Source organism: Heteronotia binoei, chromosome 5 (genome assembly GCF_032191835.1).
Source record: "Heteronotia binoei isolate CCM8104 ecotype False Entrance Well chromosome 5, APGP_CSIRO_Hbin_v1, whole genome shotgun sequence".
Classification (NCBI taxonomy): domain Eukaryota; kingdom Metazoa; phylum Chordata; class Lepidosauria; order Squamata; family Gekkonidae; genus Heteronotia; species Heteronotia binoei.
Genome location: NC_083227.1, coordinates 74561400 through 74584350, shown reverse-complemented (window position 1 = coordinate 74584350; position 22951 = coordinate 74561400). Strand labels below are relative to the sequence as shown.

At 43.4% G+C, this 22951-nt stretch overlaps 1 protein-coding gene across 1 annotated transcript in view; it reads right to left on the bottom strand.

Annotated features, from left to right (window-relative positions):
• Nucleotides 1-22713, bottom strand: part of LOC132572500 (cullin-associated NEDD8-dissociated protein 1-like) — a 34871-nt gene extending 12158 nt beyond the window's left edge. The window contains exons 1-9 of the mRNA XM_060239617.1: nt 22428-22713; nt 15070-15213; nt 14245-14399; nt 12062-12185; nt 10849-11105; nt 8473-8578; nt 5911-6059; nt 3145-3437; nt 1635-1776 (exon numbers count right to left, since the gene is read on the bottom strand). Coding sequence (XP_060095600.1) covers nt 1635-1776; nt 3145-3437; nt 5911-6059; nt 8473-8578; nt 10849-11105; nt 12062-12185; nt 14245-14399; nt 15070-15213; nt 22428-22495 — 1438 coding nt within the window. The 5' untranslated portion in view covers nt 22496-22713. The remainder of the gene's footprint in view (nt 1-1634; nt 1777-3144; nt 3438-5910; nt 6060-8472; nt 8579-10848; nt 11106-12061; nt 12186-14244; nt 14400-15069; nt 15214-22427) is intronic.
• Nucleotides 22714-22951: the final 238 nt, after the last annotated feature.

The window sequence follows — 22951 nt, the reverse complement described above, 5'->3', positions numbered from 1 at the left end:
GTATTTATTAGGGCTTTTGATCTGTGGCACACAACTGTTACAACTTCAAACATAGTGTTATACAACCAAGCGCAGAAAATAGGTTACAGAAATATATTGGCCATTATATTATCCTAGAAGTCATGGTATAAGAATTTTACAACTGTAAAACTGCACTGCTAGAGAGCTGTAAAAATGCAATACAGTAATTAGGTTGTTTACAGTGCTCTCTGAAGCATGTTTTGCAAGCCAAGAAACATCCCTGGGAAGATAGAAAAGCAAGGAAACAAATATATAACAAGAGATTTAACCTTGTATTTCAAGATGGCCATTAGAGTAGATGGAATATAAAAGTTTAACCAATTCTGCAACTTGCCACCATTTTGTTACAAACTCTTTATTATTGGACATCTATTACTTTTCATATTATCTTGTAGGTAGTAAAATATACATTCCAAGTTCAGTTAGGTTATTGACACAAATAAAGACAATTAGCTCATCAAGATTAGTATTAGCTACAGCTCTCCAGAGTCTCAGGCTGCCATCTTTCACATCACCCACTACCAGATCTTTCTGACTAGCAATGCCAGGGATTGAACCTGGGACCTTCTGCATGCCACACAGATTACTGTGCCATTGAGTCACAGCCATGAACAAATTGCTAATTAGATGCTAATTAGTTTCAGGCAGTTATTCCCAAACTAAGTGCTTCCTCTGAAGACTGATGGTTCTGTTATAACTCCACAGGTCTGGAAGTGACAGAGTGCCCAATCAGATGGCATACTGGGAATTCCAACTTCCATGCTCCCAGCATCGCACCCCCCCCCTTCAAATAGCTGTCACATGGGGCCTTGATTCAGACTGGAACCACAGCATGGGAACTAGGAGGTTTAAACCTTCCCCCTGCTGGTTTTCATATTCAAAATAACCCCATAGTTTTCTCACTGGGTTAACATAATTAATGTATAATGGCAGCCCCGTATGGTAATTTTTAATTGGGAAAATATTGAGTGGAGAGGCTTAAAAAACCCTTTCCCATAATCCTAAACTCGAATCAGCATCCCATACCCAGCAATTTAAGAGAGAAAAGGTCCTGGGAATTCCCAACCTCTTATCTGGTTTGGTACAAAATGATCCAATCACCTGGTGCAGAGACTTGGCAAAATTTCCTTTGCTCAGAAAAAGTCCTGCATCTCTTCTAGAGTCACTCCTTTGAATGTGCCAATGTTTTTGGAGTATGTCAGGAATGTGTACCTCTAATTTTAACACCCCACCTCAACCATAAGACGTTTAGAAACACAGTTTGAGGGAGTGACAAAGGTAACTTAGCACCTTAGTATCTTTCACCATTCTTTGTTATTCTACAGCACTGCAAAGTTAAACAAGGCCCTGGATGTGCAAGCCAGACTCATTCCACCACAAACTTGTGAGCTTCAAATGTATTTTAAAAGGTATCAAATAGGCTTAACAAAACCAATAGCAGAGTATCCTGAGACAATGACCGGATTAACTTTGTACATAAAGAAGTATCCTGATTTTTTTTAAAAGCATGACAAGCAGGGAAGAAACTGCTGCCTTATTATTTAGATATATGAAAGCCCAAGTAAAGTGGCTAACACTGAAAGCTTCCCACCCTGCCAACAGACAAGATTTACCAGGCACCAGTGCAGGTATGTGATCTGCCAGGCAACCAGGGAGAACGTTAGCCAACTCAGTCAAGAGAGTGAAGCATCCCTGCCTTGACTTAACACTCTTCTCTTTGAGCTGTTTGTGCAAAGCCTTGATGATGTTTGGAACCTGTAAGGTGAGAAAGCAACTCATTGGTAACCTAAAACGAGGTGAGAAGAATGAGTGATCCCAGCCACAAGCTGGGCATTAAATCATTTAGTAGGTAAAGTGAATGTGACCCGACCAGCGAATGGTCTCTATTACACAGGATTATAGGTGGGTGTTGTTTCATCATTATTTTTATCAGTGTAAGCTACATAAATGCGGCAAGGCCTTTTTCTTTTCTTTTTTTTAAAGGATAAATATATGGAGTTTTATTCTTTTCAGAATAAGACAAAGAACTTCATGAGTTCAAGTCCTACTTTTAAAAAATACTTCTGGAAGAAGTGCCTAGAACTCCAGGTGAGCAAGAGCTATTTCTCAGTTTTGGAAGGGTCATGCGGCCCACCCATCCACATTGCAACCATGCCAAAGAATGGTTATGTCCCCAAATACACACCCCAGGAGCTGGATCCTACCACTTGTTCCATATAATCTCGCATAATGCCCTTCCTCACTTACAGCCCCGTTTCCATGTGGCTTTTGTCCATTAGGGTCCAAGCCCCAGCACTGCTTTTGCGGGGGGTGGTGTCAAAGGGGCCTTTCTCTCACCGGTGAAAGAATAGGTAGGATTCAAATCCAACCCATTGGCTTTTTTAAAATTTGAAGTTATGTCTTTCTTAGTCCTGGATGCACAATTAGAATCAGTGTATCATGTCTTAAACTCCAAATTTATCAACCCAGTTTGTAGACTCTTAATAGCCATTCACACCACATTGCTAGGAAATACACACCTGTCCAATAGTATCTTGATTTAACATGCAAGAACAAATAGCTGAGAACAAGCAATCATTAAAGAATTACAGGAAAACTGTATAAATCTTCCCATATCTTTTTGCTGCTGGTGATGTTACAGCAGTAGAATAACTACACTGTTTTATAACGTAATACAATCCAATACATAGTGGCTAGCAAGGACTTCCTTTCTCATTGCATCAACTTTCTTGCAGTGCATCTCATTTCCATAAGATACAAAAACAAAAAAGCCCCTTCAGTTGAATGCTTTGGCGTCACTGCTAGCCACCCAGCTGAAAAAGGTTATAGTTAACACTCATCCTAAGGACATCTGCAAAAATTCCACCACAGAAAGGTGCCCTACTATTGCTGCTTCTAGTCTCTTCCTTTGCCTGTCATAAATGGAACCAGTCATTGCTAGAGAAACCTTAAAGGCACTTGAGTTCCACTTAAACTAAAGCCAGCAACCCTAATGCAAATTCAAGATGGCCTGATACTTTTTAGCAAATTATCTTTCAGACCAGCCATATTTTTGTTAAAGCCACCAATCTGCTATGTGGAGCCAACCCCATGGAAAAAGAGGTTCATTGTTCTACCACTCACCTGGTTCTGAAGCATGGTGAGAGGTATGTCCTCCTTACTTCCTTCAGCTGAAGCATGAAGCCAGCTCTGAATGGGCAGTGTTTGCTTCAGCAAAGATATATAAGCACAGAAAATGTCCGCCTTCACATTCTCCTCTCTTTCCTTGAATCTGTTTATTAAAGCTGGTGAGAGGGTTTTGTAGAACTCCTGGAGAAGATCATGCCGAGTACTGACAATAGCCTCGAGGCACTTGGCAGCAGACCTGCGGACTTTCCAGCTGATGTCATCATCATCACTATACTCATCATCACTTTCTGAAGACAAGACAGACAGATTCCATGTTAGAAAAGCAGAAACACAGGGCTCAAGGATATAACTGGTCAAATAATAGTATATTCCACTTCTTCAGTAGATCTCCCAGAACCAAGTTTGCCAGTGAATTCCAAGTGACAACCTCAAATAAGCATCTGAGATACATCACCCCAGAATTCCAACTACGGTATCTACAGGAAGCCAAGAAAGATCTCCCTGATGAGCTTTTACTAGATCACTCTTTAATCATATTGAGTGGGCCATCTTAGCAGAAGTCTACAATAGTTCAGTATATCCCACTATTCTGCCCTCCCCCCAAAAAACACACACATATGGCAGCTAACACCACAATAAGTATAACATATAATCACATCATTTCTTCAAAGAACCCTGCAGCCAAAGAGGATATTTATCTAGCATTCTGGACAGTTTGAAATAGAGGTTCATGGGATGCAGGGGTAACATTGAACACAATTCAATACTGGAAGAAAGAAAAGAGAAGCAGATCTTGGTCCAATGGAACAGGCACTGCTATTTCTCTCTTTCTCCTGAGTAACTTAGCAATCATGCGATAAGAGGACAGGTTCTCTTATGGATTTGAAAATCAGTTAAATGACAAGAAACAAAAAGTACGAATACATGAACAGTTCTCACTACAGAAGGAAGTAAGCAGCAGGGACCCAAAAGGATCTGTACTGGGGCTAATGCTATTTAATGTTTTCATAAATGATCTGGAACTATGGGTGAGCAACACAGTGGCCAAGTTTGCAGATGACAGAAAATTATTCAGGATAGTGACAACCAAGGATGACTGTGAAGAGATCCAGGAGGATCTCCACAAATCAGGTAGCACTGTGGTAGATGAAGTTCAATGCTGATAACTGTAAGATGGTGTACATTGGAAGAAAAAAACCCAACTTCAATTATGGGCTAATAGGGTCTGAACTTTCTGGAACTGAGAGATAAAAAAGATCTTGGGGTCACAGTTGATAGCTCAATGAAAGTGTCAAACCAGTGTGCTGCAGTGGTGATAAAGGCAAACTGTGTTGGGGATTATTAGGAAAGGGATTGAAAATTTTAAAAAGTACAGAAGAGGACAACTAAAATGATGAAGGGATTGGAGCACCTTCCCTATGAGGAAAGACTGAAGGGTTTGAGACTTTTACATTTTAAAATGTGATAACTAAGGGGGGACATGATAGAGGTTTATAAAATTATGCATGGGGTGCGAAGAGTTGACTGAACCTCTAAAATACTAGAACTCAACTAAGTTGATAGGCAGTAAATTCAGGGTGGAAAAGGGAAATATTTCTTTACACAGAAAGTGATTAAAATATGGAATTCACTAGAGCAGGGGTGGCCAAACTGCAGCTCGGGAGCCACATGTGCTTCTTTCACACATATTGTGTGGCTCTCGAAGCCCCCACTGCCCCATCAGCCGGCTTGGAGAAGGCATTTCTCTCTTTAAATCACTTTTCAAAGCCAAGCCAGCCAGCCAGCTTTGAGAATGCATTTAAAGTTAAAGTTGCTCTCTTTCTACTTCTCCCTCCCTCTCAGATCTATTTGCCTTCCTTCTTTCCTTCCTTCCTTCCTTCCTTCCTTCCTTCCTTCCTTCCTTCCTTCCTTCCTTCCTTCCTTCCTTCCTTCCTTCCTGTCTTGCAGCTCTCAGACATCTGACATTTATTCTAAGCAGCTCTTATGTTAAGCAAATTTGGCCACTCCTACACTAGAAGATGTATTGATGCCTACAGGCATAGATGGCTTTAAAAGGGGATTAGACGGATTCATGTGGAGAATATGTTTGTGCATGGCTACCAGCTATGATGACAAAAGGGAACCTCCACATTCAGATGAAGTAAGCCTCTGAGTACCACAGCCAGGAGGCAACAACAGAGGAAGGCCTTGGCTTCTATGCTCTGCTGTTGGCCCTTCCAGAGGACATTGTTGGCCACTGTGTGAGACAGGAGCACTTGTCAGATCCAGCAGGGCTCTTCTATGTTCTTATGTTCTTTTTGCTCAGTAAAGGTGAAGGCTGACTTCTAATGGACCCTGTTGTGCAAGCCTGATGGTAGGCTGATGGACAGAGAGCCTTGTTGTACCTGCATCTCCTTTGGACATCTGCAAAGTCAAACACCCATTAATTAACACTGTTCTAGAAGCAAAACAGACAAGGGGCAGTCAATCACTGCCAAGCCAATTCATTGCCTCTTCTGTTTATTAAGAACATTACTGAGCTTAAGTTATCAACTTTATCGCAAAGGGAAAGTATTTTAAAGGGCTATCCTTAATTTAGTACAAAGATGTGACAACTTTGTCATTTTCTGTGATCTGCTGGCCATGGAAAATAAGCGTCTCCACATCAGCCTCCTGGATGGAGAACTAAGGAAAGCCAGTAGGAATGGGCTATCTGAATGATTGGCAGAGGAGATCAAGCTCCTCTGTAAGCAAGCCTTGACAATCCCTAACACACAGCACCTTGTTCTTCATCCTCCCCATTCTCAGTTTCCATCATTTCTTCTTCATCCTCTTCCTCATTGTCATAGTTGTAGTTTGGATCGTAAGTGATATACTTGAGGCACAATCCTGTCACATTATGAAGGTGAGGACCAATTTCTTTTGGGCACCTTTCAAAACAGAAAAGAACTCCAGAGTAACACAGAACAACAACTATTCCATAAGCAGTTTTTCCAAAATGGTCAGTAAATTGTCCCCAGCAAAGCCAACTCATGCCACAATTTATACCTCACTTGTGCAAACTTTATGTGTAACCTGCCTGTAAGAAAGGTGAACTATAAGTAACATAAATAAATGCAATAAATCATATATTCATTGTGATCCAGTGATTGTGCTTGTAAGCAAAGGGTCCTAAATGCAAAGCAGTGCTTCCCATTCATTTCAAATAAAGGCCCAGATTTTATGTTCACTAACTGCCATCTGGATCCTTCAGCTAAAATACATCTGAGAAATGGAGCTGAATGAAATCATGCTGTGGGCCTGGTAACACTGCATAATTGCTATGGTATTATAATTGCTATGGTATATGGCCTCTTTCTTCCTGTGACATAAGCACAGGGTCTCTTTGCACTTTGAATCAGCCCGTTCTACAATGTTCTCACCCCTCTGTAGGCTATGGCAACTTGGTTAAGGCAGAGTGGACTGAAATTGAATCCAGCGAAGACAGAAGTCCTTTGCCTAGATCGGGGCGCCCGGGGAAGAGAAATACCTCTCCCGGTCTTCAACGGAGCGCCGCTGAAAGCGGCGTGCCGGGTCAGGAGCCTGGGAGTTTTACTGGAGCCTTCACTATCAATGGAGGCCCAGATTGCAGCCACTGCCAAGTCAGCCTTTTTCCACCTGAGGCGGGCAAAGCAGCTGGCTCCCTTCCTAGAGCGTCAAGATCTGGCAATGGTGATTCATGCAACGGTCACCTCGAGACTTGACTACTGTAATGCCCTCTACATGGGGCTGCCTCTGTACTGAATCCGGAAGCTGCAGCTAGTGCAGAATGCGGCGGCTAGATTGCTGTTGGGGCTCCCAATGTGGGGCCACATACAGCCTGGGCTGCGCGAATTGCACTGGCTGCCAGTTGTATACCAGATTTGTTACAAAGTGCTGGTTATCACCTTTAAAGCCCTATATGGTCGAGGACCTGCCTACCTTAGGGACCGTCTCTCCCCGTATGAACCCCAGAGAGCACTGAGGTCAGCTGGGAAAAACCTGCTGAACATCCCCGGGCCGAAAGAGGTGAAGATGCAAAGCACCTGCAACCGAGCTTTCTCTACTATGGCTCCACGCCAGTGGAACCAACTTCCAGAGGAAATGCGGGCCCTGCGGGACATTGAACAGTTCCGCAGAGCCTGCAAGACTACCCTCTTCCGGTTGGCCTTCACCGAATAAGAGGGAAACTGCTAAAGAACTCGCCATCATAAACATAAACGTAATCATAGCACCAGTATATATGTTATTAATTTTTATTAATTTTAGAATTTTAACTAGAATTTTAATTACACTGTTAATGTAGTAGTTTTAATGATTGTATAATTAATGTATGAAATGTTGTTAGCCGCCCTGAGCCTGCTCCGGCGGGGAGGGCGGGATACAAATAAAAGTTGTTGTTGTTGTCTCTTAAGGACACACTCACTACTTCTCTCTGTGTACTGTTGTCCTTGACATTAAAAAAAAAATTAAAATCACCTCTAAAAACAAACCATTCTGTTAAAATACTGGAAAACTTTTTTCCCATCTGTCTAAATTACCTCAAAGAATTCCAGTAGCAGAATGTGCTTGTATTCCTTTAGTATCTATGTTTCTAATTGCAGAATTCCAGAGCTGATGAATGTGGCATTGTAGGAGGTCCCTTATCTAGCAGAGGCATGGCTGTATTATAGCCAGCCACCTAGCATAGATCACCAGAGGGTTACTGAGAGACACCTCCCCTCAACCATGATCAGACATGAACAGGGCCAGTGCGTGGAAGTCAGCAAGGTAGGCGGTGGACTAGGGCACTACCTCGCCACAGGGAGGTGGGCACCCGCTCCCCATCCCCACTGACCCTGACTCTGATGTGAAGGAAGAACGAGGCAGCCCCTGCCCAGCTGCCTCCAAAGCAGGAGAGGGCTGGGCTGGGGGGCGGTGGAGTGTCCTTCCATCGCTCCAATTGGAGTGAAGGAAGAACAAGGCAGGCAGCCCCAGCTCAGCTCAGCAAACTGTGAAGTGGGCAAGAGGCTGGGCAGGGGGTGTGCTGCCTCAATGATGTCACTTTCAGGTGACATCATCGCGCCACATGCATTTCATACATGTGGTTGGAGCCAGGCAGGTGGGGCAGCAGCGCGGGGTTCTGCCTGGGGTGGCAGAACCCCTAGTGCCAGGGCTGGACATAGATAAGTAATTTCCACTTGATAATAATAATAATAATATTTTTTTTATTTATATCCCGCCCTCCCCACCGAAGCAGGCTCAGGGCGGCTAACAGGACATGGTATATACCATGAAAATAGTAGCTGTGCAAAATAACGCAGTTTCCCAGAAAAGGGCACCAACCTTCTCACAAAAGATTCAAAGGCCTGAAAGCAGTATTCCCTCAGTTCATCATCCTCAACGTTGCAGTACTGAACGATTAGTGGGATCATCTTCTCCAGATAGTCTCCTGGAAAACAGTGACAGAGCATCGTTAAGAAAACTCCTTGCCCAACTCAGTTAGCGATCTGGGGTCTCTGGCAGCTGCAGACAGCTGAAGAAAATGGGTGTAGCCTTGGTCAGCTCCTTCAGCTAGAGAACCCTATGAAAAAGCAAGATATAATAAATACTTCTGTTTTTTAAAAGGAGAATCTCTTCCAACTTCAGGTCACTAGGTTAAATTAGATGCCAAGTTACTATGCCTTTGGTGACATATATCCTACCATTCTATTCAGCAAACTATGAACTTCCTCTCTAAGACTTCTAAGTGGCTCTTCTGATAGAGAAAGATCCACTTCCATCAGAGAAGGCACATCAGGCTGGCTTCACACTTTCTTGAGCAGTGCCACTGGATACATGCCAGTATCTCAATGTGTTCAACTCTCACACATAAAAGGAACGCATATCCTGATCTATCAGGCTTGAGCGCTGAAAGGCTTTGAGCTCCAAGACCATGCAGCAACAAACAGGATGTCTTCATTCCATTTGAAGTCACCAGATAAGGCTTTTCATTCCTACCAATAGTCATATGGAGACACGCAAAGCTGCCTTATACCAAGCCAGACATCGGTTTAAGTATTGTACACTGATTGACAGCCATTCTCCAATGTCTCAGACCTTCATGTCATGCACTACTTGATCCTTTGATTGGCAATACTGGGGATTAAATCTAGGGTGCTCTGCTTGCAAGGCATGTGCCACCATCCCTCCATACGTCCCCTCCTTTCTAGGTATGGCCTGTTCCAAGCATTATGAAAATCTTCTCTATCAGATATGCATACATTCAGCCACCTCATACCAAGTCAGACCAACGGTTCATCTAGTTCAGTACTGCTTACTCACTGGCAACTGGTCTGAGCCACAGCCTTTCTTATAGTTTAGCTCATTTACTTAATTGGACAGATGCTCCTGAGAGCCAGTTTGGTATAGTGGTTAAGTGTGTGGACTCTTATCTGGAAGAACTGGGTTTGATAACCCATTCCTCCACTTGCAGCTGCTGGAATGGCCTTGGGTCAGCCATAGCTCTCACAGGAGTTATCCTTAAAATGGCAGCTGCTGTAAGAGCTCTCTCAGCCCCACCCACCTCACAGGGTGTCCATTGTGGGGGGGAAGGCAGAGGAGATTTTGACCACCCTGAGACTCTGAGATTCAGAGTATAGGGTGAGATATAAATCCAATATCATCATTTTCTTCATCTTCATCATCTTCTGTTTAGAAAATCCTATTTTCTGATTGGGATTGGTAGAATAAGAACTGTGCACATTTTGCAAGAGGATTGCATCCATGGAGGATTACACAGGGCTTTTTTTGTAGAAAAAGCCCAGCAGGAACTCATTTGCATATTAAGCCACACCCCTGATGCCAAGTCAGCCAGAACTGTGTTCCTGCTAAAAAAAAAGCCCTGCCTTAGGTCAAAGAGCTGGGCTTCTTCCAGTCCTACTGATTCAACAAAGGCTCATCACTTACAGAAGCAATAAAACCTGTCTCTGGCAGCTGCTTCTGTCCTAATGAAGTGAAAAGATGCTACAGCAGCACAATAAGGCTCCAGACAGCTGCCTCTTGAGCAGAATAGTTACACAATAAAGAAATAGAACAGGGCTGGGTAGAAATTTTAAACCTAGTGATTTGAGACTTTAATAGAAAAGAACAACAGATATGACAACAGCAGTCAGAACATAGGCCAGTGTGGTGAGATGGTTAAAGTATCAAGAATGGGAACAAGAAGAATCAAGATCCCCCTCTCGCAAGCCCAAAGTTTACAACATCTGTCCACAAATTGGGTTGGGGCTCTGCTGACCTAACTTGCATTTCCATCAGTTGCTATGTGACTGTGAGTGCTCGGGGAAACAAGTTCCCCACAACCAGATGGCAGCTGTTGGGAATGCAAGTTGGGTCAGCAGATCTGTGACCTGACTTATAGACAAACATCTTGTGTAGTTTGGGCCTCAGTCATGGAGCTCAATGTGTGACAATGGACTCATCACAGAGTCTCTCTCTCTCCAAAACCCATCTCACAATGTTGTTGCAAGGATAAAATGGAGAACAGGAGAACTACATTTGCCTGTCAGAGGAGAGGGTGGATAAAAATGTAACTGAATGATAGAGGCTGAACACATAGAATCATAGAGTTGGAAGGTACCACCAGGATCATCTAGTCCAACCCCCTGCACAATGCAGGGAACTCACAAATACATATTTGGTTTGTCATTGTGCAACAGGTATCCCACTGACAAGGCCTACCTATGCGGTGCCCAGCTTGCCTGCTGATGCCAGCAATACACTGGATATACGTCCTTGTGGTCGAAGTGGAGTTGTTTCTCTTCAGCTCAGCTAACAGGTGCTCCATAAGTTCTGCAAAGATATTCCCGTTGCAAGTCAAAACCAGGTGACCCAAGGCAATGATGGCTCTTTTGCGCACAGCTAACCTGGGACTTGTGAGCTGTGGAAGGAGGCAGTTCAAGATGGAGGAATGGAAGGAGTACAGAGTTCCCCCTAACCTGCAGCCATAGGTGAGAGACACAAGAGAAACTTCATCACCAAAAAGGTTTTCCAAATGAAGATAATGTTATGCTGCACTCTAGAGGAACTCCATGAAGAATGGCATATACTAGCCAACTTTCTACGCAGGCACAAAAATGAAGATGGACTACTAATCTGATCCAGCAGGGCTTCTATGTTCTTAGTTTACACATCTTCTAGCAATGCAGCTTTTAAGAAATTGGGCCAAACTATATGTTACAATGGCCATGGTTTTGATCCATGGCTGCCACCACTATTTTATAGAAGAATTTGAGCACTGAAAAATGCCACAAAGTGGGCTCGCAGCACAGGGAGACCAAGCAAACTTGTCCCCCCATCACCTTTTCAACTACTGTTTCAGCACTTGAAAAAGTACATGGGACGGTGAGAATTGCCCCCCCCCCTCTTGCGGTGGGCCCTCCTTGAGGCATTTTTGTCAACAGTCCAGTTCTTCTGTAAAATGACATTGGCGATCACAGGTCAAACCTGCAGTCACTATAACATATAATTTGGCCCTAAGACTATTAAAAGCAATTCATAAATATTTTTCTGAGGTGTTCAGATATTTAATATGTGTGATTCATCTTGGGTTGTGCAGAAATAATATCAAATGATGACTCTAAAAGTAAAATAAAGCTACATTAACATGCTTCCTGTACAAACACATGTTTCTGGGGCTATTTCTATCAATGTACTTCAAGAGCCAGGGTAGGTATCAATATAGCCATATTTCATTTTGCCCATCATGTCTAACCTAGGTGGTCAGATCAGAAGACACAGCCGTGACCAAAAGCATCCAAAGAGTTTTGTGGCAGAACAGGAATGCTCTTTCTTCCCATCCTAATGCAGCAGTGGAAACTGCCTTTTCAAAAGGCTTTTGAGTTTAGTCTGCTAAGCTGCTCATGCAGTCTGTTTCACAGCACTCTTTCAGTACCTGCTCAAAATATCTGACAATATGTCAAGAGCTTCTAGCTGCACAGACACATCCTCTTGCTTTCCGACGGCTCCAGTCAGCTGTGCTGTGATCTTTTTGCACACATTGGCTGTCATGCTGGAGCCTATGGGCGGAAACAAAGGTTAGGCAAAGATTTACATTCCAACAATTATCAGAGGGGGAAAAACAAGCAATTCCAGCTGGTGATGGTGCAGGATGAAAGTTATTCACTGTGGGTGGTTAACTGGGCATTTCTGCACACGACATGAAGTTTGGGCCTCACAATTTAAAAAAAAAGAAAAGAAAACTGTTCTTAATGGCTTGCTTATATTGGTGGCTTGTTTATATTGGTAATTTATTATTATACTATTTGTAAGCTGTCTCCAGCAGGACTCAAGGTAGTAGAAGTGTCTCCCAAATAAATAAATAAAACACATAGACAAGGGTTGTTGAAGACTCAGAAAAAGAGGGGGGGAGATAGTGGGCAGAACTTCCAGTGGCCTGAGGATGATGTTTATCCATCTGTCACATTTTTATTTCACTCTTCTGAGGAGTTCAGGGTAGTCTACATGGTGAGTCAGAGTGGGGTAGTGATTAGAGTCTTGGACTAGGACCAGAGCTACTTGGCTTTCAGTCCCTTCTCATCCAAAAGCTCACTGGTGACCCTAGGTCAGTCATATTACCTTCCCTATCTCACAAAGGTGCTGGAAAGACAAAAGAGGTGGAAAAGAGATCTTTGTATGCTGCCCCAAGCTGCCTCTTGGAAGGAGGACAGGACAAGAAAGTACATATAGTTTCTTGCCTGCTCCATTTTCCTGTCAATACAGCCATTTTCCTGACAACCTCCCATGCTCCCTTTGGTCCTCATCTAGGGCCCTGGCCCCTGGATGGCTTGGTTAGCTGTCACCAGGGGAAGGTCCTTTTCAGTTGTGGCCCCTATCCTGTGGAATGCACTCTTGGATGACACCCATGCCCTGGTGGACTTGTTTAGTTTCTGCAGGGCATGCAAGGCTCAATTGTTTAGACTGGGCTTTGGAGGGCAACCACATGTTTGGGCTGGGTTTTTTTTAGTGGTATGGTGATAATCCAGATCTTTCATTAGGACCAACTAAAATATCACAAAATAGTGTGCAAGTTTTTTGGTTCTCCAGAATAGTTCACCAGGCTTGATATTCCATTAAAAAAATAGGGGGAGGAAAAGAAAAAAAAGATGTTGCAGGCTGTGATGTCTGCTGCGGAGGGATTCTTCACTGGGAGGAAAACTATCTGGAATGGAACTACACTTATGGAATTGACCTGGTCTCCACACACTATTACCTATGGGCAAACTAAGTAATATTACCTATTGTAGCATCAAAATTAATCTCCAGTTTTGTTAATGTAAGGGCTACCAGTTTTTTCCTGTAATCTCAGCCTTCTAAGGCAGTGGTCCCCAACCTTTTTGGCATGAGGGACCGGTTTTGTGGAAGAATTTTTTTCCATAAACCGGAGTGAGAGGGGATGGTTTTGGGATGATACAATTGTGTACTTTATTTCTATTAGTTTGGTGTGGTGCTTAAGTGTGCAGACTCTTATCTGGGAGAACCGGGTTTGATTCCCCACTCCTCCACTTGCAGCTGCTGGAATGGCCTTGGGTTAGCCATAGCTCTCACAGTTGTCCTTGGAAGCGCAGCTGCTGTAAGAGCTCTCTTAGCCCCACCTACCTCACAGGGTGTCTGTTGTGGGGGAGGAAGGTAAAGGAGATTGTGAGCCACTCTGAGACTCTGAAATTCAGAGTGGAGGGCAGGATATAAATCTAATGTTGTCTTCCTCCTCCTCCTCCTTCTTCTGACTACATTGTAATATATAATGAAATAATTATATTACTCATGCCATGGACTGGTACTGGTCCATGGCTCGGGGGTTGGGGACCCCTGTTCTAAGGGACCTGTGTATTCCATTTGGCAGAGAGAGACATTTGATCAGCTACCTTTTCTATCAGAAATCTTTTCTATGGGAAATCTATTTTTTTCTTTCCCCACCCCACCCCGCCCATCAAACATCCAGTCTGATGAAAAGTTCTAGAGAACATGAAGGCTTTCCACAGTATTTTATGATAATCTGTCTAGTCCTCATAAAAGGTATTATACAGATTTGGTTGGGGGGTTCCTCTATTACGTAAACAAAGAGGGTTACTTTCTTACCAGTGGATGGAGGAGGCAGCTCTGAAATCACTGTCTTCAGTCCAATACTGGAGATGTCCCGAAGCTGTTCCTTATCGGATAGCATGTTTGTACATAGTGTATCAACAATGGTTTCCACCTGATATTCTTTTACTTTGCTCACCAATGGGCCCAAGCTGCAAGAAGCAAAAGTTACACATAAAGGATAGAGCTTGGTAGATAGCAGTAATGAAGGAAATGTGCAGAAACCCCTTTCTCTGCCAGTTACTTTTCCACACTCTGACTTGTACCATATATCTCATGGGAGTTCTAGTCTGCGAAAAGTCATAATACATCAATGTTTGAGGTATGACTAGATCTTTAGTTGTCTCAGCCAAGAGGAAGCCTTGTGAGATAACAAACCAAGTCAAGGAAGAGTGTATACACACTTCCCATTGTCTATTGCTTTGCAATGGCACCTCAGCTGAGCTACGAAGGGAATCTGGACAGTTCCAATACTATCTCCTTGATTTTCCATGTGGCTCCTTCCTGGCTGATTGCAACATACACAAGGGCCCTACTGCACTTGAACACACAGGCACATAAATGCACGTCTGAACATACACACACAAACCTCCATCATGGTTTGTAATCATCCTCCACTTCCCACCCCCTCCAAAGAATTCTGCCTGTTGATTAAGCCAGAAGACAAAGTCATAACCTACACATTGACTTGTCATGTGTGGAACAGAAGAAGCTGACAAGAAAGAAAACAGTCAGGCCTCAGCACAAGCAATACCACTTTTGGATATTTTAAAGAATTGTCCCCATTATTAAGCATTATGGTTGATGTAGGGGGAGCCTTACCATTTAACAGCCAGGTTTTGCACCTCCCCATTTTTGTCCTCCAGCAATTTTAGCAGCATTTTTACAACTTTTTTCTCACTGTCTTCATCTAACTTTATGGAATCCTTCTGCAGTTCCATCATCAGGTCATTGGTAGCCATAAACCTGAAAAGAAGGAATGAATGCCAACAATAGGCTGGGCAGCCTCAGACATTCAAATTACCACAACTGGCAGCCATACAGAAGATGAAAATTCATAGCTCCAGAATGTAAGAAAGAACAAATCTTTACTAACACCAACCAACTAATTCATAAATTGTCCAGCAGTTAAATGAGTAAAGAGTAACTCTTTATATTTCCACATACAGGCTGTTTGAAAACGAAGAGAGAGGAAAAATATGTTTTTATATGTTGTATATGTTTGCACACAGCATAACTCTGCTGCAGCTATGTTAAAGTAGCAGATGGTGGTCAGCGATGTGGACTGAGGAGAAGGCATGGACTTGCTGCTCATGTGCTATACAGACTTCTTGCCTCTCTGTCTCTAAGTGCCTAGTGCCACTCTGGAAGTCCCAGAACAGCACCTCCCTTTCCTCCCCTGCAGCAATATATAAGCAGGAACACCACAAAGCCCATTTACTGTTATTTAGAGTGCAGCTTAGGAATACAGATATACCAGTGTTCACCTCTGTAGAGACATGAACTTCAAAACTGGGAGCTATAACTGCAGAAATAACCATATAACCATCTGCAGATATAACTGCAGATATTGTGCCAGAGGCACAAGCCAAAGAGCTCACAGGTATGCAAGCCAAAAAACTCATAGCCCAGATCACAGCTGGCTATTCTTGTTGGGTGTTATTTTGCTGTATTTGTTATATTTTGTATTGTTATTATAGTAAACTGCTTCCAGTCCCTTCCAGCAGAAAAGCAACCGATAATTCTAGCAATCTTGCCCCACAGTACAGTGCATAGTTATTAGGGATGATGCTAGACTCCAGGTGGGACCTGGGACTGGAATTACAGTTAATCCCCAGACTACAGAGATGAGTTCCCATGGAGAAAATGGATGCTTTGGAGGGTGGATTCTATGGCATTGAACCCTTTGAGGTCTCTGTCCTTCCCATGCTCCACTTCCAAATCTCCAGGAGTTCCACAGCCTGGAGATGGCAACCATAATCCCCACTGGTGGCCAGAGGGATCTAACAACCCTGGTAATTATTGGTACCTCTCTGGATGTATTAGTGACTTTCCTAAAAGATCATTTCCCCAAGAGGGCATTCTACAGTTCATTAATATATAGAAAAAAGCAACTCCCAAACTGCATCATTTCTAACCCCATTAGGGATTTTATGCTTCCAGAGAGCAGCTTTTAATACACTGTTTATCTTTGTTTAGTATGACTAGCATATGATTCAGAGTGGGGAGGGGGAGGAGAGTTGCTAATAGATGGTAAACTTAGATGCTAAGGACTTCAGAGCTTCCAGCTAAGGGGTTAATTTTAGCCTGAAGGGTTAGGACAGAAATCTTGGTGGGAGAAAAATTGGTCATAGCAAGGCATCTAGATGGAACCATGTAAAGTAAAACAATTGCACATTGGGAGCAAGGCAAGCTAACCAAAATTTTAAATCTGCATATTGGGTCTCTCTGTACAGGAGCACATACAGCCAAGACTGCGGGAACTGCACTGGCTGCCAATAGTATTCCAGATTCACTACAAGGTGCTGGTTATCACTTTTAAAGCCCTATATGGCCGAGGACCTGTCTACCTTAGGGACCGTCTCTCCCCACATGTTCCCCAGAGGGTACTCAGATCTGGAACGCAGAACTTATTGTCAATCCCTGGGCCGAGGGAGGCGAGACTGAAGGCTACCAGAGAAAGAGCCTTCTCAATTGCGGCCACTGGCGGAACCAACTTTCAGAAGAAGTAAGGTCCTTGCAGGATCTTGCTGAGTTCCGCAAGGCCTGTAAAACAGTCCTATTTCGACTTGCCTTTAGCTGAAATATAGTATAAGTAGATGCCCAACATCGCTGAACTTAATAAAATCAACACTAGCACCACAATTGTTTTAAATCGTTTTAAACTGTTTTAAAATTATCTAATTGGTATTAATTGTTAAAACTTTAATTGTTTATTTACTGTTTTATTGTTTTAGTTTGACTGTTGTGAGCTGCCCTGAGCCTGCTTCGGCGGGGAGGGCAGGATATGAATCGGAGAAATAAATAAATAATTTCAACCATATTGTACTAATGCACAGTGGCACTTTCATTTTCTTATTAAATATATTTATATCCTGCCTTGCTCCACATGGAAAAAAGCGGCTAACAAAATGTAAACAGGCAAAGAGAATGCAATGAAATTACAAAAACAAACAAACCCATAGCTCAACAACATATCCTGGGTGGAGCAGAACTGGCTTTTGCAGAGCAGATTAAGAGCCTGGGCATTTTCATGTACCCACCAGCAGCCCTCATAGCTTGCCACCAGTCCCAAGAGTGGTGGGAGAATTTAAATATATATATATACACACACACACACACACACACATTGGCATTGTATGTACATGAACATCACTGCCGGGGGAAACTCAAAAGTGACATTGGGTAACTGCAGGGATCACTGGCACATCCCAGAGCTCCCCAATGTTCTAGGCAGGCTCATAACCAGGAATTTCTTTTTTGGGGGGAAGGGAGATTTAGCAACAGTTGGAGGCAGTCACTAATTAAAGATAATCTAATTACATTACTTATTTAGCTTAGGCAATAGCTGAATTGCTTGCTCACAACTTTAATGCAAGTAGCTCATGAAGTGGAATTTTTGCTCACAAGACTCCAAAGCTTAGAGGCAGCATTGCTTCCATATGGTCCTGAGTGCCCACTACAGTCTTCAGGCTGTCACTCAGACTGTTTTCCCACTTAGGGTCACCAACCTGGTGTGAACCACAGCTAGGGATGCCAACCTCCAGGTGGTGATTGGAGCTCTCCTGCTAGGGTTGCCAAGTCCAATTTAAGAAATATCTGGGGACTTTGGGGGTGGAGCCAGGAGACTTTGGGGGTGGAGCCAGGAGCAAGGAAGTGACATCACTTCCAAGTCAAAGGTCAAGTGATGTCACTTCCTGAACTTCACTCCTCTATATCACTTCCAGCACACTGCATCAAACCCCACCTCTAAAACCCTTCATGGGGGTTTAGGAATCCTAATTTCTACATCACTTAAATTGAATGTGTCCATCTAAAAAATTCAAACCCATGGGCAATGGCTATCCTCCTACACTTCAAAATGGGGTCTCTTCTAATACTAAATGTATATATCCCTCCCCAGCAAAAATGATCAGATATAGCAAGGTGCTGTAATTAATCTGAATTTTTTATTGAAGAACTTTTATTAGATACTCCAGCACACCTGATTCTAAAGGGGGGGGGGAGAGACTTTAGTGCTAGACTCAATTCAAATGATAAGATTCTAATTGACAAATTTGGATGAAAGCTTGCTAAATAATGTCACTTAATTCAAAACAGATATGGGCTTCCCTCTTAAACAGTGGAGGCCATTCCCAACCTAGTAAGACTTAGTTACTGCTGTCTTCTCAGGTCAAACACAATTACAAGCCTAAGTAGCTCTATCATACCTCTGGTAATTCTGTGGTCAGGTATTTCTCAGTTGCATTCTCTTTGCCACAAAAAAGAATTTGTAGCTCTTTATGCTTCAGGAACTTGGCAATTTGGAAGCTTAAGATAATTCACACCAGAGAAAATTCTTATATGCACACTAGAGCATATTATGTCCTCCTCTATGTCTAGCAATTGGGAGTGGAGGTTTGCATATATCACCCCTACCAAAAATCCTAATAAGCAGCTCTGGTTACCATCATGTAATAGAATAGCTCTAGGGTTGCCAGGACCTGTCACTGACCAGAGGCAGGAGTAGGGTTGCCAGCTCCAGGTTGGGGTATTCCTGGAGACTTGGAGGTGGAGCCTGGGGAGGACACGGAACTCAGTGGATTACAATGCTCCCAAAGTCCACCCTCCAAAGCATCCATTTTCTCCAGCAGAAATTGACTTTGTAATCTGGAGATATGCCATAATTCCAGGAAATACTTTCAAGTATCAGTTATTCATCTTTTCATTTAGTGGGATTAGAAAAGAACACAATATCAAAACAATATCTGCAGTACTGCATTTAGAACACCTGAGACTCAGAAGCAATGTTCCCTCTAAACTGTGGGGTCATGTGAGCAAAAAATCTACTTTGTGAGCTATTGGCATTGAAGTCATGAGCTCCTGCATAAATTAGTTTCATGTGGGGCCATTTTTCCTGAGCTAAGACCAAAATGTGTGAGCTGGAGACTAAAAACTGAACTAGCTCACACTAACTCAGCTTAGAGGAAACATTGCTCAAAAATATGTTTAAAAGTCATCTAGAACCAACATATTCATAATGCAATAAACTATATTGCTTCCTTTTCACAAAAAATACAATTCCTGTCAAACTATCTGATCTTTACCTGGAAAATCCCTCCCCCCAGTCGTTATAGGATTGGTTTGTTTGGTGTGTTTGTTGTGATAAAAAACCTGCTATATCTTAAGGGGGGGGAAGGAGAGCAGGATAATTAACTCAGCAAAACAATGCTAGCAAATAAAAATAGGTTAGTTTTAACACCCATTTTCTCAAGTGAAAATGACTTCTGTAAACTGCAAATCAGTTGAATAAATATGCTTGCATATGAAAAAATATACCTTGAATTAAACTTTGTTGGTCTTAAAGGTGCCACTTGGTTCAAAGTTTTAGCAAGGTTTTAAAAATTAAGACAAATTTCTTCAGAATGTTCCAGACACCCGGGCCAGCATATACCAAAGTTAAGCTGAACATGGGGTAGCCAAAGGCAATAAAAGCAGAGGAGGCAATAAATCAGATAAGACAATGAAAAAATAAACAGTCTCCACAAGAACACAAGGCTGGGACTGCGCTTAGCCCAGCCCGGCTGAGAAGCACATAAAACGAAAACTTAAGCACTCTAAACGGATACCTTAAATCATTTAAAATCAAGCTTTAGAAAGCACCTTAGTCGCAGAGCAAAACAGCATCAGAAGACTACTCCTTGCCTGCACTTCCTGTTCTGGAAGAGAGGCTTTTCTTCTTAAAGGCAAAACAACCCCAAAAGTTCTCAATAAGTATTCTAATGCAAAGTTCTGCAGAAGTTGCTGCTGACAGGTTGAGGGCAAGGCAGTTTATCAGTTCATGCATCATTCAAAATCTCATCAAGAACACCTCATGCCTTTCTGTTCTGCAGTGAAGGCACAGAGCAGGTTTGTGTGACGAGAAAATGTTTGCTAGATCTCCCTCTCTCTGTGCCTGGAAGGAATGTTTATTTACACACCAACCACCTCTACAAATCTTCTTTACTAACAGGACAGGACACACACACACACACCCTCCCTTCCCTTCTTTTTCGGCTCTTGCTTAGCATGCCTGGGTGAGGACTGGACTCCAGTGCTGAGCCTTCGGTGGGTGCAGGGAATCAGGCAGGCTCTCTCCGGAGAGTGACATGAAGTTCCCCCCCTCCCCCCCGCTTCTGGACTTTTGGAGACCGGGGGAGGAGGCTATAAATTCTGGAGTCCCCCGCCAGGGCGGGGGGGTTGGCAAGCCTATCTCCTGCTATTACAACTGATATCCAGGTAACAGAGAACAGTTCACCTGGAGAAAATGGCTGTTTTGGAAGGTGAACTCTATGGCATTATATTACACTGAAGTCCCTCCCCTCCTCAAACCCCACCCTCCTCAGAATCCACCCCCAAAATCTCCAGGAATTTCCCAACCCGGAGCTGACAACCCTAACCAGAGCCTAGGCCTTTTGCATCATGGTCCCACTCTGTGGAATGGGCATGAGGGGCAGCTCCCTCATTTGAGTTGTTCAGGAAGCACTCCAAGGCTTCTTTATTTGCCAGGACTTTTGATGGGGTATGAAAAGCAGAGGGGGTATTTGGGGGTTTATTTTGTTTTCTGTCATTACCTGTAAGCTGCCTTGAACCAAAAGGTTAAGGTGGGGTATACATATTTTTACGAGATACATATTAAACAAACACCCCCAAATTCACAGCCCCAAAATAAACTCTTTTACAGCTCTACTGTAAAAGCCCTACTCCCAGATCCAGAGTGATATTTTGGGTCTCCTGTAGGGTTGTCAATCTCCAGGTGGGGCTTGAAGTTCTCCCAGAACTATGACCGATCTCCAGACCACAGAGATCCCTTCCTCTGGAGAAAATGGCAGCTTTGGATGCTGGACTGGCATCACATCACTGCCGAGCTCTCTCCTTCCCCCAAATTCTACCCTTCACAGGCTTCCACCCCAAAATCAAATCTCCAGGAATTTCCCTACCTGGATTTGGCAACTCTAGCCTCCCAGGTATCTGCTAAATGATTGGTAATAGCCCATTCCAGAAACATAAATCAACTAAAGTCCCAATTGCCTGAGCTTAAGCCAATTTAGGCCTTATCTTTCACCCAAATTAACCTCATTTCCTTCCCATTCACATGCTAGTATGCCAAGTTGACTGGTTCCAGTAAAGCAACTCTGATTTAATTGCTCTGTTAACTGACCCACAAATCCACTTTCACTTATTTGTTTGGTCACACCATCAACTCCCTGCCCCCCATAATCTACAGCTCATTTTGCTTTTCACTTCAGAGAACTATGTAAAATGCACCTTTGTTCAGCAACTGTTAAACTTCAATTTGGTTCACTTGACAGCACAAACAAGCCAGTGGACTACTGACCATTATTCCTCAGCTGCGTGATACTCTAAGGAGACTGGAAATCACATTTGTTTTGCTTCAGACAAGACAGTGAAGGCAGCCAATCATCTCCCAGCCAATAACAGCTGATTAAGAAGATTCCTCCCCCCACCCCTTCCCCACCCCCCACACAACTGCAGCTGTCTAGCAGTGCATCTCTATCTCAGTCTCGGAGGAGGAACATAAAAGGATATCAGAATGTTTGCTATTGAGGGGCCGCAAGAGAAATTGTAGGATGTAGTATTCTCCTTCCCGCCCCGGAAGCTTGCAGTACATTACATACCTGGCTTATTGGCTCTGAACAACACCTCCTGCAAGGGGAGATGAGATTTTGTATTGACTATAGCTAGTGATCCTCTTTGGTTAGCCTTCTCTTGTTCATTACCAGGGGTTGGGTTGTTGTTTTTTTGCTGCAATTTTTAAAAATCTCTCCCCCCCACCCCCGCCGACTATAAATCTCCCAACATCCCAAAGGCTTGCAAATCACACACGTGTGCAATTCACCCATGGGGTGGGGGCAGGTAAATCGAAAACATGGCTCTGCAGTTCACCCCACACCCCAGCCCAAGGGAAACATAGATCCTACCTAAAATCTTTGTCGGTGGATGTCATCTTCTCCAGGAGATTGGAAATGTGATAGGATATGTTAGTCATCTTGGACAGCTGGCTCTGGAAGATGATCTCTTCTCTACTGTCTTGCTTTCTTAAAAAATAACAAAGAGAGAGTTGAAGTTTCTTGCTGCCCTAAGCAGGGGTTCTGTCTGCTGGGGATCTGCATGGAGAATATGGCGACAGGAGGGACACTGTGAGACAGAGGTAGTGTTTTTCCCCCTCCCCCACCCCCTCCCCGTTAGAAGTCGCTGGAAAAGCTGAGCCCCTGTACTGTTATCATAGGATATATATAGCCTATGGCCGGAGCTAGAGCCGAGCTAAGGGCGCCACCTACTGACAGACATCTGCAGCCTCTCAAATTACAGGCAAGGGAAGAGAAGGAAGCAACTGTTCTAACTCTATCCCAGAGGCTTACCTTGCTATTGCTGCAGTACAACTGCAGGTGCTTGCAAACATATACTGCAATCAAGGGATGACCATCTAAAAAACAAACAGGCA